The 17,974-nt window shown below is 38.2% G+C and overlaps 1 protein-coding gene across 2 annotated transcripts in view; it reads right to left on the bottom strand.

Annotated features, from left to right (window-relative positions):
• The window catches only part of tox (thymocyte selection associated high mobility group box), a 59,107-nt gene that overhangs the window by 19,550 nt on the left and 21,583 nt on the right, over positions 1-17,974 (bottom strand). For both annotated transcript variants that reach the window (XM_022761828.1, XM_022761827.1), the window contains exons 3-5: positions 12,279-12,389; positions 7,222-7,506; positions 70-315 (exon numbers count right to left, since the gene is read on the bottom strand). In XM_022761828.1, coding sequence (XP_022617549.1) covers positions 70-315; positions 7,222-7,506; positions 12,279-12,389 — 642 coding nt within the window. The remainder of the gene's footprint in view (positions 1-69; positions 316-7,221; positions 7,507-12,278; positions 12,390-17,974) is intronic.

Here is a 17,974-nt window from a genome sequence, read left to right as displayed (position 1 = left end):
TATAGTGTGTGTGTGTGTGTGTGTGTGTGTGTGTGTGTGTGTGTGTGTGTGTGTGTGTGTGTGTTTTACCCTGAGTCCATCATCATTCTCATCCTCATGTGCTGAACTGGAGGGAGATGGTGTGGCGGATTTACTTTCAGGGGGTGAAGGAGAATTATGGGCAATGGAGTTCCCACTCAGCCCCAGCTGAGATTGCTTGATGGTAGACAACTGACTTTGTTGAATCATGCCTGATTGGCTCCTGGGTCCCAGAGCTGCTTCAATTGGCTGTTGGCTGCTGGTAAACCGAGAATCCGAGTTAACCATCTGCTGCATCTGTGCAAAGACAAGATGTGATGACAGTGAATGACTTTGATGACTTGATGGTGTTCAACCAACATCTACACAATATTCCTGTCTGTCTGCGAATTATATCAGTATAGCACATTTCTTTCTATTCTTTGTTTGTTGCCATTAATTATTGTAGATTATCATAAAACAACCTGCACAGACATTTTTTCTAATGTTTTGAGATCACATTCATAAAAGATGAGATGTAAAGTTATAGAAGAAACTGAGAACAATTTTAAATAAAAGCTTTAATCTCCTATAATTTCTCCTCCAAAGAGACAATGATATAAAATAAAACAGAAAGTCTTCTGGGCCTCTTCTTGGTACACTCTAAAGCTTCCCACTAGGTGATGAGACTCGGCGCTGAACATGTCGTTCTTCTTGATGATTTGTATCACGTTGAAACAGCAAGATTCTCCCTTGATTCTGACAACCCTGCCTCACTCAAATTTAGCTTCACTTGTCTTTTTTTTCTGTTCTCTAGCGTTCTCAGCAGTGAATGCTGCCGGGAAGCCTATTGTTTTTGTTGTTGTTATTATTATTAAGGGTCCTAGCAGTGAATGCTGCTGGATCCCTATTGTTTTTGTTCTCGTTATTATTCTGTCTTCTTATTTTTTAAGCTTAAAAACTACTGGAGAAAAACTCATTAAAATTGACATATTGATTGCAAATTTTGACCACTACTCAGGCACAATAAATAAAAGTAATTGTCCGATAGGTGGCGCTATAATAATGAAGTATACATTGCAATATCCATACGTGTAATGTTCTCGAAAACGGCTTGGGCTACAGTCAAAATTAATTTGCAAATTTGATCTCTGGAATCTTCTGCATCTTTACTCGAATGATATTCTGCTCTAAAAATGTTAAATTTTTCATCCATTTTCAAATAATCAAATGTAAACCCAAAAAAATCCAGTCCAAAGCTGTTTATCTGATTCTCATGAAACATTATCAAGAGACAATGCTGATGAAATTTTATTGAAAGAATTTCAGTTTGTCAATCCATTGTGAAACACCAACGCTCATAAAACAAAATTGGCTACTGCTATTGGAACCAAACTTGGTGTACACCTGTGGACCTTAAGTCCTACCATTGTTATAGACTCGTGGGATATTCTGCCTCTAGGGGGCACTACAAACACAAAAGATTGTATCTTAGATTTTGCTGTATAGATTCATATGAAATTCGGTAATTTGTTGTAATGATTGATTAAAGTAGCCGTGACTAATTACAAGAAATATACATTTCTAATCATTCCACCTTACAAACTTCAAATAATCACAATAAATTACTTGTATGTCCAACAGAACTGAGATTTTTTCAGCACATCCACTGAATGGTGATGAAAGTTTGCTTCACTGTAATCTATGGTCAATTCATCATCGTCAAGTCATTCACTCTATATTTTCTTAAAATATATAAAATCAATTAACATGAATATCTCCACTAGTCTTGATTCAAATGTCACCAAAATTAATAAAGACATTCTCTAGATAGTAGATATCAAGTGTTTCACGGTGTTTGGATCGGACAAACAGTGAGTCCTCAGTGATATTAATTATCTTGCTATAATTTTTTACTTAATGCGCAATATTTTCTTTTTGCTCAGTGTTGGATTCAAAGTCACCAAAATATTTGATGATTCTCCTGGAACCAGTAAAATTATGTGTTATATTTTTCAAGACTGTCACACCAACATTTTGACCATTTTAAGTGTTTTAAAGTGAAACAAGCAAAAATACTCCTGTTTTGCACATGTGATATAATTTCCTCAACTTGTGTTAAGGCGTGTGCAGCACATGGTTACCCAGTGACACAACCAGTAAGTCACATTCTCTAGGGATACCAAGGTCAGGGGTTTGAAACCACAGAGGGCCTAAGTCCTGCTTCAGTACTGCTTCATCAAAAATTCAATAGAAATTCATACACATGGTATTCAAATGCTTGCAAGCTGCTAGGACCCTAATAATTGCAGCTAAGCGCAGCTATATTGTTGTTTTTGCCATTACTTCTGATTATCAAGTCCTTCACTAAGTTTAAATGACACAGAAATTGCATGTAAACCCCTTGCTTGTACAATATTTACCTTGATCCTTCAGACTGATTCTGTCAATATTGTAGAATAACTGTAGGCCAATGAAAACATCAGTGTGTGTTGTTTTCTACATATTGCTCTCTATGCATCGTTTTAATAATGTTATGCAGCACATAGCATTTGTCAGGTGAATATACTGTACAAGTATTGTTCTGCTATATTTGCAGCATTAATTATTTTACTTTTGTGTGCCATACTTACCTGTTTGGTTTTGAGTTCCTAAACCAGTGGATACTTTTAAATGCATATTAAACACACAATTATTTTGTGACAAAGACAATAAGGCAGTCTTCAAACAGTAAGACTTAAAAAAATGAAACTGTTGCTTAAACCTTAGCCTCCATGCTGGACCGAACAGACGGTGCACTGAAACAATATCTGAGCTACATAATATTGTTCATGTAACAGACCTACTTGGACTTTGAAACAGAGTCTGTCTTTGCATGACAGGATTTGTACAGTGTGCAGCAGTCCAGGATTCACTAATAATGAAATCTGATAGTAGCCATGGCAACAGGCAATACAGGTCAGGGATAAGACAGGATCAGATGTCATTTAAACTGTCAATTCCAACTCATGTAAATACATCCCTAAAGATTTTATACTTTATTTGCTACACTCCAGAGAAGTTGCTAAAGAACTTTATCTGGAGAAAATGTTTTGGTGTACACAGGCAGAATCATACTAGAAGCACAGTTTATTTCCAGGTCTGTTTGCTTCAAGATATAAAATGACCAGACAGTTGGTCCACAGCTTTACAGTGTCATGAACAGAGTTTTACCAAACATTATAAGACTTATGCACGGCACATTTCTCTGTAACATCTAATCTAATTGAATTGAAAAAATAATGCAGAAAGTTCTCTACCGCTCTGGAGAGAAAAGATGATGTATTGACCCAAATATAAGTGTTTTTTTCTGGAAATTAGTTTTAAAAAAGTTGGGGTCACCTTATAGTTGAGGATGGGACAATCACACAGCTCCACATCACCACAGTGTCTAAGCCCTCCAGCAACCAAGGGAAAACCCTAATGAATGCATAATGTTTTATGTGTATTGTTTTCTTTCAAAACAAATGTCCCACAACAGAGGGAATCTTAAATAGATCTCATATAATACATCAACATGCCTGAGTCTATCTATGTACATTTCTATCTATGTATATTTTTTCATTAATACTGACATTTAAATGTCACATTAAAACATCTTAATAAAAACTGCAGCTCCAATGCCAAGAAGCAAGAAGCAGTTTTAAGGCATTCTGGACAAATGGGAAAATGTTATTCCATGGCAAATCTCGGTGTGTGCTCCTCATTATTCAGAAGCCCTGTCTGTCACCCACTGTGTAGTGTAGTTCAGTCCATTGGCATTGCCAAAATGTGAGCAATCTCATAGTGAGCTAGTCATCTTTGATATTCTGTCTATTTCTCAGGAAAACAAAAGTTATCATTGCTAACACTCGCAGCATGGGAACTTTGACACTTATCAGTGCTAATATGAAGACGGGACTGGGTTGATAGCGTGTATTTAGAGTTTCGTTTTAGTACACATTGAATAATAACGGATGTGGTCTGGTACACTCTGCCCCTCCTGGGAACACATTACCTGAACTCAGTTACTGGCACCAGACTTTCAATGCTGCTGTAGTATCTAGATGGAACACAGAGTGACATCTCTCTAACATGGGAAGAGGTTTCAGATTGAAGTACATGCTGGTCGACATGCTGAAAAATAATAGCTGTGGTTTGGCATTTGTTGGGTTGGGACTTCAATAAATGTCATAACAGTAAACAGTCAAAATATGAACTGTCATAATCCTCTAGAAAGCTTTTACTCGCTCATCTCACATACATAAAACCATTTTAAAAAAGTTGTTTCACAACCTGACAACATTGCTGAGCTATTAAAAAAAAAAAAATACATGGATCTAAATTAAAAACTAAATTAAAACTAATCAAAACTTTTTACTGAAAAAAAGTTTTGTAAATATGTTTGTGCGGACTGAATTGAATGATATATGATTACATTATACTGTATGTTACATTATTATCATAACTCTTTATTATAGAATTAAACTGCCTGGCTCAGAATGACAGATTGAAACTCTGAATAACAAAAAAATTTACTTGAGAAAATTAAAATCAAAAGGAAAATTCAAGGCAAGGAGGTATTTCAGCTCTAATCTTAGTGGTTTGGGTGGTAACATCAGTTTACAGGAAAAAGAGATCACAAGGTCACACACATAACGTTATAGCAATTGAAACATACTTTCGGAACTAAACACATTAACAATGGAAAAAATATCAATCGGATTTTCCTTCTGTAGGTCAGAAAAACATTTGTGTAGATAGCCTAAGAGAGTAATAGAGGGGGAACCCCGGATGGCTGAGTAATGACTGACTCATGTCACGAGAGGGGAAGGAGTATTGACGTCAGCTTAATCAATCACATCAAGCTCCACATACATGTGGTTACTGACAGGATTTCAATTTGAAATGTACAGCAACAAAATCACAATCTGTTCTTGCTTTTAGCAATCAGAGCTTGCAATTTTATTTATTTATGTTTATTGTTGCAAAAGAACATACAATATGCTAACCAAATCACAAATCTTTCATCTAAATGATAGTAAAAGCATGCAAGTATTGGCAAGTTGACTGTTATTATAAAGAATAGTCCTATTGTGATTGACTTATCTGACAGAAATTTTAAAATGAGAAATCACTCTGTGTACACTGCTTTAATGTACAGGTTTGCAATATGGACAGTCTGCTGTCATGTTGGATGAAATTTCATGTCACAGTACACAACACTTTAAGTACATTTTCTGGAAATGTAATTAAAAAACTGAGATGGTAATCTCTGTTTTTGGCTGATATATTATATGAAACATTTAATATCAAGGTCCTTCATCACATTGACACAAAAGTCTTGTAAATCCAATATATTCATAAAGAAACCCTGTTCATTAATGTGCAATATTACCAACAATGGCCTAATTAAACAAGATATTAAAGGGATTGTTGATAATTTGAGTCCATCAGCCTTCAATCAGACCAACGAATATCATCTGCACCTGAGTAGTTGCCTCCTTTAAGAATTATACACAAACACACACACACACACACACACACACACACACACACACACACACACACACATACATACAACACACACACACACACACACACACACTTCATAGCCCCTCACCCACCCTGTTAAGGCTGAGCCAGGATGGTTGCTAGGCAATCATAATTCATGGACTAGCAGTAAATGTATGTTAGTATGAGAATAAAAAAGTAAGCTAGAGAGAAGGAGAGAGAGAGAGGAAAGGCAAAGATGGAAAATATGACCTTCTAATCATCATCTCCACTGTTTGTTTTTTAATTTATTTTTTGGCCATTTTTTTGCCTTTATTCCAATAGTACAGTGAGAGAGAGAGACAGGAAAGTCAGGGATCACATGCAGCAAAGGGACGTGGGTCGGACTTGAAACCATGGCTACTGCAGTTAGGACTAAGCCCACGTGGTATGCACTCTACCAGGTGAGCCACTGAGGTGACCCTCATCTCCACTGTTACATACTTCATAGACAGGTTAGTCACAATCAAAGAAAAAAAATTACAATTTAATTCAAAATTATTAAACAACAGTCTGTATTATGACATTTAATAGCATCATAATAATTCAACTACAAACAGGGCTAAGAGGTTATCATGAGGTTTTAAACTGAGCAGGTAGGACTGCCAGAGACTAAGTCCAAGTGGGAGGGGGAAAAGTTCTATTCTTAATAAAATGGGAGAAATCTTTATTACAGATACTGACACATATACACCTCACCCCACTGAATAGCAAGTTTCTATGACAGTTGAAGTAACTGCAAGTCTCTGGTCTAGCTCCTATTTCTTTACATTACATTCTTTATATGACACAGTCTGCCACATCTAAATGTCACAACTCAAAGCAAGAGTTTCACTTTTCGGTGAAATGAAAATATAAGGCAAATGTCACATCGACCATACGCCATGATTGGCTTTCAAATAACACTGCCCCAGGCAATATCCCATTTCACAAAGTGAAACTGAATAAAACATTAAAGAGTATAGTTAAAATATAACTGCTGGCTGTCAGTTCAAATCTTAAGACTCAAGAAGATCCTAAATTTTCAAAAGTATGTTTTAGCAAGACAAAAAATATTAGTCCATCCTAAAATAAACCTTTTGAGTACTATGGTCAATTCAAGTTGGCTTTTTAAAGTATGTAGTTTCCTCACTGATGGGGAGCAGCAGTTGGTTCGGCTGAAGTTCTACTCTGTGTCAGTGATTTCAACTGTGAAAGATTTTTAGTGATGAAATATCTTAATCCACTCGTACAACATAATTCACTTCTCTGCCATCTATACAAATGCATAGTACGTTATAAACAATAATAGACAAACCAAATCTATCTTAAGACACCATCACTAGTAGCACTAGAACTACGAGGGGGACAGCAGCAACAAATCATACAGATGGAGGGGGGCTTTAAGTATTGGTATTTGTATAGCTTTCTTTTATTTCAGCCTAAAAACGTCTCATCCGCTTGTACTACCAAAAACATCTATGAGAGTGTGAAGGGGCTGTAAATCTTTATAACCCTGCCCTCACTCATGTAGTGGTTTAGCAAACTAAAGGTCATGCTTGCTACTGTCATGTGTATAAATCCAACTTTTAAATGACATACCATCTTGCTTCAATTTACATGTCACCACTTACCATTACCATTAATATGTGTGATTTATTTATGACTACTCACCACAGATAGTGTACTGGTCATTGGGCCAACATCTGGGCTGAACGTGCCACAATCTTGGTTCAATATAGCAGCTCCATCTTGGCTACCAGGCACGCTAGGCAGATCCATGCCCTGCAGCTGGTAGAGGTGGTGTGGAGCTGAGCTAGGAGGAACGTCCAGAGGTGGGTACGGTCCAGAGGGGGAATCCTGAGGGAGATGGGGGGGCAGCATGTGGTCTGGCAGGTTGGGGGGAGTGATAGGTGGGATGTTGAAGTCCTCATCACCCAAACCACCCACTGAGTATGTCTAAAAAGAAACAGAAAGACACAATTAAAGACACATACAAAACCATATGTATGTATAACTACTCACAACATTGTTGTTTTCCTTATTGACTCTTTACTGACACAGTATGGGACACATAGTGTATCACACATATGAGAGTCAAGTTTGGTGAAGTTTACGTATTGTGATATGCAACACTTAGAGCTAGGCTGGATGAGCAGAGTGAAAACTTGGAGAAAATTAAAAAGAACTACATAGGGGACTCAAAGTGTCATGAAATATTCCTATCAGAGATAAAACTGACCATCACCACCATCACCTCAGAATGTTGAATCCACTCTGAACTACAGCTCTGTGTTGTGTCATGTTGTCATTCTTAGCCTGAGCTCCTATCACAGACTAATTATCACTAATGATGTTCCCTGCCCGAAGGAAAGCATTGTTCACAAGCACTCACTCATTAAGCAGGGGAGCAACACAGTAATTTTAATATGTACAACTCCCATTTGCTTGAGAGACTACACACAGCTCTTTGTGTATAGAAATACATCATTGCTAATCTGACATGCAAAAAGAAAACCAGGAGCAGTCCCTTATCTGATAATGAATTACTCTGAAAGCAAAGACAAATGAGAGAAAGATATGCAGTGGCAAATGGAGTGAATGAATCATGCAAGAGAAAAGTCCTAGACACAAGGGATGAAAAGTGAGAGAGAAGCCCTCTCATATTAATCTGACAGAGGAGATCTTTTATAGAGACTGACAGCCTTTTCTGCTTGGCTAGCCACACTCTTTTGCTCTTCATTTCGCACCAGCCTTCTTCCTCCACCCCTCAATTTCTCTTTCATCTCCCTCACTCTTTCATTCTCTCTCACTCTTTCCTGATTTATCTCAAACCCACATACAGTTTAGTGTTATGAGTTGCATGACTTGTGAGCTGAGTGATGAGCTATGAGTTGAGTTATATGATGTATACGCTCACTATGTAATGAACAGCCATTGTGGTACACCACAAAATCAGTTAATAGTTTCACCACTTTAAAATACAATGTAGGAAAGAGAAAAAACATAAATGTGCGATAAGAGGTACAGAAAATGATAAAACTCATTTCATCCTCCTTCCATTTACTTTTCATCTCCCAAATATACATAAAGGCCAAATATAATCAAATAAACACTCAAATTATCTGCCTTTTCACTCTTAATTTAACAGGTATTTCATTTCATTTAGGCAGAGTTTCAACAATTTACTGACCTGGTCCAATTACAAATTTAATTTGGCTTCATTGCAGAACATACATTAGACTAAATGTGTTGGACATCTTTCCTTTGTCAAAATGGCTATAAATAATTAGATTAAATAATCTGTAATGTCAAATAAACATGAGCTGGTTACCGCACTGTCCCTACAGTGGACTCCAGTTTTACTGGTTTTATGTAAGATTATAGATTAGATTAGAATAGATTAGAATATGTAAATTTTATCTGCATGATGGGAGTGGCTTGGGCATTATTCATTGTAGCCAACATTGGTATAGCTGCTGGAAACACCTGCTCAGATTAGAAAGATGTCTTTGGATGCACATATACTGTTACGCCAAGTTCATCCATAATGTCAAACATAATGCATTCTAGTTTAGCGTTAGCATGAGCCTCAAACAGCTAACTAAACCAGACAACTTTATGCTGCAGTGTTCATCAACATTATTGCCATAGTAAGCACAGAAAGCCACAACGCAACTTTCTTCTTCTTTGGACAGAAAGGTGTATTTTATAAACTTATTTTATAATATAAGTAATTGATAATAAATTAATCACTGACATGCCTGCCTGTGATCTAAGAAAGTTATGCAAAAATAATCTGGTTGCTTAAATAAACTCAGTCAGATTCAGTTCCTAAAATTCAATGTAAAATTCAGACTGAGCATCCAGAGTATGTAAAGTGTTGTCGTTCTAAAGACACAATAAATCACTAAAGGCACATGTGTAAATAAATATCATGATATTAATGTGTCATGTATCAGTAAAGGTGTAAATGGAGTTGTTTCTTTGTTTTCATTCTTGTTAGTCACCTGCCAAGTTCTCTTCTCTTGTTCTGCAATCAAGAATCTTGTAATTCAGTTTCTTTTATCCATCAGGTCATGTGGTCACAAAAAGTTCATTCTTGGTGTTTGACCCTTCTCTCCTCCTACATGATTTCAGCCAGTACTGTCTCGTGTACCCAACATCATACTCACTACACTGTGTTTTTCACGTCCCTTCAAACCCCGTCCAACAGTCTGTTTCATGGTCCTGTTGAAGCACAGAGCTCTGCATAAATTACGATGCCTGTCTATTTCTGTCTGCCTCTCTCTCTCTCTCTCCCTCCCTCATCTACTCTCTCTATCATTTCTTCAATTTCTACATAAATTACTCATTTCTCTCTCCCTCTCTCTCTGCGCATGGATTCATGTCAGTACAATAACCTGTTCTAGAGCCTGACGGATTATCAGTCGGCTGATACTGGCCTATCACAGATATATTGGTATCAGCGTATATATTCTCCGATATGTGCTGATATGAATACTTTTATCAACAAGCAATAATGCAGCAGAAATGATTGGGTCAAGTCAAATTATATAGGCAGCATTTTATGTACAGTTGCAATCAAAATTATTCAACCCCCATTGCATTTTAGGTTTATTGGCAAAATTTCAAATTTTTCAGGTGTGTGCAATAAACAAATTACAGGAGAACAGTTTAAATAGTTAAATAAAACTAATATTACAAGGATTTTATCCAAATTCAACACTAAATCCTACTTTCAATGACTACTGCAGTCTCAAAAATATTCAACCCCCTGAATAGAATTCCTCATAAGAGCACACATTTGCAAATCAGGTGTGGTCTAAGGCACACCTGATGCAATCAATCAAGGGCTTCATTAGTTGCATCAGGTGTGTTTGAGAGAGAACACCTCAAATACCTGGACTGTTGACGGTGACGTTTCATTGCATGTTAGAAATATGGCTAAGTCAAGAGTCTTGGTTTTGGAGGTGTTCAGAAGGAGGCAGTTCTTGTCGCTCTTTTCACTGAAGGCCATCGTGAGATCCCTGTACTCCTCTTCCTGCCTGTTCCTGATACCACCACAATAACTGTGTCATCCGAGTATTTCTGGATGTGGCAACACTCATAGTTGTATTTAAAGTCGGCTGTATACAGGGATAACAGGAACAGAGCCAGAACAGTGCCTTGTGCCAGTGCCTAGCGGACATATCAGAACAGTTAGCACAGTTAGCATCTTTAATTTGTTTATGTTGTTTTTTAGCTTGTAACTGGCAGTGGCTGACACAGTGTTAATGGTTGTGCTAATGCTAACTCTCACTTGCTCTAAACTGCTGCTGTTTCTTTCTTTCTCTCCCTGTAGGTGGTGCGATCTGGACTAGAACTGCTGGACCAGAACTGTTGGTGAGTTTGTTACACTGAAATGTGTGTGTATGTGTATGTGTGTGTGTGCATGTGTGTGTGCGTGTGTGTGCGTGTAATTTACGACTCATATATTGTCATTTGCATGTCAACATAGCATTTTCAATGCAACCTTGTCTGTGAATCTCTACTTATTCTCGTGGCTCCTTTTGAGACTGCTCTACTATTTTACACAAAATTCACAAATGCAGAGAGAATGTTACATGTTTAATGTCACATAACTCATGTCTCGTAAAACACGATCCACAAATAAATTCAGAGTGATTTGTATCTGTAAATCTGTATGTGCCCCCAATTTATAACTTGTATATCAGAATTTGTGTGTGAACTTTTCATTAGAAATATATTTGTGAATCTCCACCTATTTGTGTGGAGCGCTCCACTGCTCATTGACCTCCACTGGCTACCCAGGGCCACCCAAAATCAGATTCAGTCACTAATGCTGCCTTCAGAGCGGGCCTGCACCATTTACTTGAACTCAATCATTCAGCCTTATGCTCCTTCTCAGCCGCTGTGTTCCTCCAAGGAATGTGGTCTGTCATCACCATCCCTGCACACAAGACAGTCTCAGTCCAGACTGTTCTGGTCTGTGGTTCCCTGGTGGTGGAACAAGCTAATAATGCTATCAGAGCAGGAATGTCTCTCTATATTTTCAAGAATTTCTTGAAGAATCATCTCCTCAGAGAGCACCTTCTCTCCTAACACCTCTAACTCCCTACCATGCCTAACTAGCTCTTACTATGCTCTTTCGTGCACCTCTTTATCTGATATCTTTGCACTTTGCCTTATTGAACTGATTTAGTACTTCCTACACCAAGGTCTTCTACTGCATTGAAGCTGTAGTGATGTTGCTCACAAGTCGCTTTTGATAAAAGTGTCTGCCACATGAGTAAATGTAAATGTAACCATTCTGTCTGGAATCGCTCACTGGACCACAACTCAAAATCTGTGCTGTAGACCTCTGGAGTATCTTTAATTCAGAATAATTTGATAAATGGTTTGTGAGTCTGAGTAATAGTGATTTTTAACTTTTACCGTTCACGTAATTCCAAAATGTTATTTTTTAGGAGTTTGAACAATACATGCCCAGGTCCCACCTAAATTGGTCTGTTGCAGGTCAGTTCCATATTGGCAAATGGCAGTTAAACACAAACCCTTGATGGATAATAGGTATGAGTGAAATCACTATTCATCCTGTTACTGATGTTATTTTGTCATGTGTGGGACTGTTCCATGTAGAGCATTTCAAATGAACTATTAATTCTATAAGCCAACGAACTGTACGTGTGTGCATGCATGTATGTGCATGTGTGTGTTTGTGCATTCACCCAAGGCAGACGGTGTGTGTCAGTCATGTGTGTGTCCCTCCTCCAGTGCTGTGAGGATTGGTTTGGTGACGTCACCTTGTAGAGAGCGTGAGGGGGCTGTGGCAGACGAAACTGATGGAAGAATCATTAAGACAAAGGTCAGAGGTCAAATACAAAGGTCATGAAGAGGAGCATGGACAAAACAAAAGGGAGGAAGAGAGAGGAAAAATTCTTAGGCCCTTGCTCACACACGCAGACACACATTTGACAGTTATCAATACACAGTTAAATAAAGTTTGGTGAGCATTCCTATAGACACCTAGCATTCATGTTAATTGATATTTTGACCTATCACCCTGCAGTGGGTGTCAGACTGTGCCGTCATAAATCTCTTGGGCCCCATGACAACACCATTCACGAGCCTTGACTTAAAGTGTTTTTAAAGTGACCTAACATACCTCTAAGTCGCTTTTAACTCCAGCTCTCACCCAAGCAAAGAGCAGATATTCGGCAGCTTGACCCAACCTTATATTTACATTGTATATGCTTAGCCTAAGCTGTTGGGCTGGTTCCGTTGGCTTGATATTTTACTCCATTATCTGGAGTAGGGTCGCGGTGACAGCAGGTTAAGCAATTTAGCCCAGATGTCCCTCTCCCCAGCAACGCTTTCCATTTCCACCTGGGGGACCCCGAGGTATTCTCAGGCCAGATGAGATATGTAATCTCTCCAGTGTGCTCTGGATCTAGTACTAGGCTTCGGCCAGTGGATGATATCAACGTCAATTTCCAATAGCTGACAGTCATCACAATGATGAGCACTGAGATTATGTGGTTTAAAAAACAAACAATAATTGCTTAAACTTAACGATTATCTGCCTTTTATTTCTATACATTACTTTGGGTTTTTATCCTGTTAAAAGAGCTATTTGTACATTTTGTTTCCTCCCAAATGCGGTTAATTGCTGGGACTGAGTGGTGGTAAATGTTGCTTGCTCTGGCTATTGATGCATTTACAAGACAAGAGCGCACCCTCTGAGCAGCACACAGATTGAAGGCTATAGTGAGTCGCAATAGTATAACTTGCAAATAGCTGCTTTAAGAGATTATCCATCACAAAGTGTCACTGTAGACATCTTCATATGCCAGTTTGCTGAACCCTAAGTACAGCTTCTCAGAGCCACTATCATGGCTGTGGATTCGAACCATTTCAAAAAGCAGTTATTCATTGTAGATGAAACCTGGCTTTCCAGCCCTGCACCTCCTGCTGAGCTTGACAGAAGTATCTAGCTACACTCCAGGAGAAATCTGAGAAAGACTGAACTAAAACTTATTAATTCACAACAACCTCTGACCTAAATTAATGAATGAATAAATGAAGCTGAATCTTGACTTTATGGAAGCTGTGGTACTAAAAGAGTCATAAATTCTTATTCCACACACTACTCCCCATCTTCTTATAGCACAACACTATGAATAAAACATCAAATCAAAGATTTCTATGCCACACAATATTGTCTATATCGTACTCTATGAATAATGTATCTTTAGTGGTGTTTCTCATTAATATGGTCTTTGTTTGGGGGTGAGGTAATGCTCTACTAACAAATGCATCTCAAGACTAAGAATAGAAAATGTGTTCCAGTCCATCCTCAGTCATGGCTTGTTGGCAAGACCTCACAAATATGTTACGCTGGTTAAACACAACACAGAATGAGCACCAAGAGGGCACTGCATCAACTTCATTGAACCCAAATAGGCAAACTTTGAGTTTGAGATAACTTAAGGACAAATTTCAATTTATGCATTTTTTTACTAGTCTTTGGATTAAACCAGTAACGAGCTACTTGCTAACGTTACTTGCTACCTAACTTTACAGGCGATACCCTGGCTGTGTGTGAGTAGATATGCATACATTTAACCAGTTGCAATGGAGCTTAGTCAGAGGGTTCTTGGTCAGCTCTCTTTCCAAGGCCCATGCTCAGTTTGACTGTTCTAGGAAGAGTCCTGGTTATTCCAAATGTGTTCCATTTAAGATTTATGGAGGCCACTGTTTTGTTGGGACCCTTCAGTGTAGCAGAAATGTTTTTGTAGCCTTGTGTAGTTTAGGGCATTCAACATAGCTATGAATTATATAGGCCTCTGCTTGCCCACATTTGTCACATATATGCAGTCTGTGTAGATCTTTAAACTGAATCAGATAGTGCCTTGCACAGATAGCTTTGAATTAATAAAGCTCAACCCCTTGTTCCAGATGTCATCTGCTATTTCTGTCCCCAGTTCTTTCACGGAGCCCTTGTTTATACCGTCCATTTTTGCTTGTCCAAATTCTTGCAATATATCATATATAAATTAAATTGCATGTCCTTCCACTATACGGTCCTTCAGACAATCCAATCTAATTTATCAGGTGCCGCAGTCTCGAAATTGTGAATATAAGTCTTCACAAAGTATCTCACCTAAGGTAAAAATCAGTTTTTGGTAGCCCATACTACTCAAGAAACTGCTGAAATAGCGCAAATTTACCTTGTATGTTTTAGATCTCCAAAGCTATATAGCCCCAGTTCTCTCCAATGGTAGAAGGATCCGTCCATAATCAAGGGTGTAACAGATGGGTTTGCTGCTATTGGTTTCATGAAGGATATAGCTCTGAGTTTAAATTGCTTTGCTATTTGTGTCCAAATCTGGATAGTTCTTTGAATAACGGGGTTGTAACTACAGCATGCTTTATTAAGTCACCTGGGAGACATTACAATAGCACCAACTGAATATGGTAGGCAGTCCTCTCCCTCCATGTCCAGCCAGCTGGTGAGCAAAATCGTCTCATTCAGCCAGTAGGACATACAATGAATATTGGCCGCCATATAATAGCACATGAAATCTGGTAGCACCAGCCCCCCGTGTCTTATGTTTGCACAGGTGACCGTTCCAAATTTTGTGTGTCTTATAAATAAAAGAATCAGAAAATCCTTTTTTTTTTTTTTTTTTTAAATGACTGAGTAAGGTATAAAGGCAGATATTGAAAGAGATATAGTAATTGATAAATCATCTTGAGCATTCAATTTACCTATTAAGGAAATTGGAAATGTTCTCCAAAACTCAGATTTAGTCTTTGAATTTAGTCCAATATCGATATGAAATTAGCTTCAAGTAGAGAATTATACTTTTTTGTAACCTCAACCCCTAAATATGTAAATTTCTCTGTTTTCACTTTGAAGTGAATCTGCTTGAGGACTTCTGGGTCACTGTGATGTGTAGCATCAGTTCACTTTTATTCCAGTTTATCTTGTATAACGAAAAAGAGCTATATAACTCAGTTGTCTCCAGTAGTGTAGGTATGGAGGTCTGTGGGCTTGTTACGTCAAGAAAAATATCATCTGAATATAATTAAATTTTGTTTGATGTATATTCTGTATTATAACTCTGCATTTCCGTGTGTGACCGAATTGCTTCTGCAACGGGCTCCAATGCAAGTGCAAACAGTAAGGGACACCCTTGCCTAGTGCCCCTGTGTAGGTTAAATGGCTCTCAAAGTGTCCAGTTGGTGAGAATTCTAGCATTAGGATTGCTGTATAGCAACTTTCCCAGAATATAAATCCATCCCATAATCAAATTTTTCTAATACCACATACAGTTGAATACGACCACTATACACAATCAAAGGCTTTTTCTGTGTCCAAATGCAGGATAAACAAATCTTCCTAAGGGTGTCTGGGAGAATACATAATATTGAAAAGGTGTCTGAAGTTATGAAATGAACATCTGTCCGAGATAAACCCAGTTTAATCTGGGTGTATCAATATAGCTATGTGGAGGCTGAGTCTTCTTGCTAAGGACTTGGCCAAGATTTTCTGATCTGTGTTTAGTAATGACACTGGCCTATATGAGCCTGCCTGTTTCAAGGCACATCCTCTAACGTATGTTAGAGTGTCTCCCATAGCAGCATCAGTGAAACATCATCTATATCATTCGTTTTGAAAAGCTGCTTCATCTGAGTCTCCAAATATTCACAGAACTGTTTTTTTTTGTGTGTGAGTAAGGATCAAACCTCCAGGGTCTACGTGTATTTGTTGTCTCAAGCAGCTTCAGTGAACCAGAAACAGGATAGTGATCGGATATGAAATATTATGATATTTAATGTTATGCACACCTGGAAAAGTTTGCCATCAAGTACAAAATAATCTATTCTAGTATAAACATTATGAACCAGAAAGAGAAACGAGTACTCTCTATCTGCTGCGTTTAGGATTCTCCATACATCGTGTTATTAATATATGAATTTTAAAAAATTAGACACATTAGATGGTGCTGCTAGTTGGCTAGATGATCTGTCCAGATAAGTATCTAGAGCCACGTTTCCACCACAGGAACTTTCCCCAGGAACCTTTTGAGGAACTATGCACGTTTCGACCGCAGAAACCAGGATCTAAATTTAGTTCCAGGGTAATTAATCGACCCCAAAAAGGTACCTATTGGGGGGGATAGTACTTTCCAAAGGTCCAGGAACTTTGGGGATGTGGTCTGCAGTGTGGAACATTTTTGACTGGTCGAGTACTCGCTGCATTTTATTTCACCCGCGAAGTCTGCAGCGAGTGAGTGAGCACATTTTCCACACCGCAAAACAGGTCCGGGGGAGGGTAAAAAAACAGAAACAAAAAAATAAAGGACCACAACAACCGGAGTGGCTAGGGTTGCCACCCGTCACATATAATACAGGATCGTCCCGTATTTGAAAGTAAAATGCTGTGTCCTGTATAGGATTTAAAGCAATGGTGGAAACACCAGCACATTTGTCGATGCAGCAGGGCATTAATTATCAGGAGTGCCATGTGTTTGCGCTCAACGAGCGCTTCCCAGTCTCAGCAGAGCAGTGAAGGTACGTATTAGTGATGTGTCAGTTATGAACGAGCCGGCTCTTTTAAGTGAAAGATGGGAGCTGTGGAAGATCTTTTTCTTTTTTTGTAAATTAATGCAAGGCAGACCTAAGGAGGCAGCACCTCCTCCTCGAGGGATTGAACAACTACAGAGCAGTTATCTATCTTGTTCAGTGTTCAGAGACAGGAATCGATAAAGAATCGGATCGATAAGCAGAATCGATAATGGCCTTGGTATCAATAAAATCTTATCAATTCCCATCCCTAGTCCTGTATTGAATATATACAGGATGCAATTTGTCCCGTATTTTTGTTCATGTTATGTCCTCAAAGTGCTGTGAATAATGTAATGTCTAATAATTTTGCATAATCTTCCTGGGACTTTAGGCCACGGTGGAAACACAGACAACAATGGGCCACAGGAACCCTTTAGTTAGAAAAGTCTTTTCTTTGATTTTTTTTAGCTTAGGACACCATTAAAGTCAGCTCCAATTATCAAGTTTGTAGGAGAGAATCCAGAGTCAGGCTGAATACTTTCCTAAAAAATTCTGGGCCTTAAATGTTTAATAGTAGAAGTGGTGTGGACTATACCTTGCTTGAGATCAGAATATACCTCTCCTCTTTATCTGCAATTTTTAACTGATGTATAAATGGGACATTTCTGCGAATTGTTATAGGTACTCCCTTAGCCTTCTTCGCAAACCTGATGTGATAAATTTGACAATCCATCTGGCTCTAATTTTATCATGTGCTTTGTTTTTCAAGTGTGTCTCTTGTAAGAAAATCATATCTGCCTTAAATTCATTCAGGTGAGACAGTACTTTGCCTTCTTGTGCTGGCTTATTA

The sequence above is a fragment of the Seriola dumerili genome, unplaced genomic scaffold (assembly GCF_002260705.1).
Source record: "Seriola dumerili isolate Sdu_G_001 unplaced genomic scaffold, Sdu_1.0 BDQW01000432.1, whole genome shotgun sequence".
Taxonomy (NCBI): Eukaryota; Metazoa; Chordata; class Actinopteri; order Carangiformes; family Carangidae; genus Seriola; species Seriola dumerili.
The sequence above is the reverse complement of the archived record's forward strand: the minus strand, read 5'-3'. Positions and strand labels throughout refer to the sequence as shown.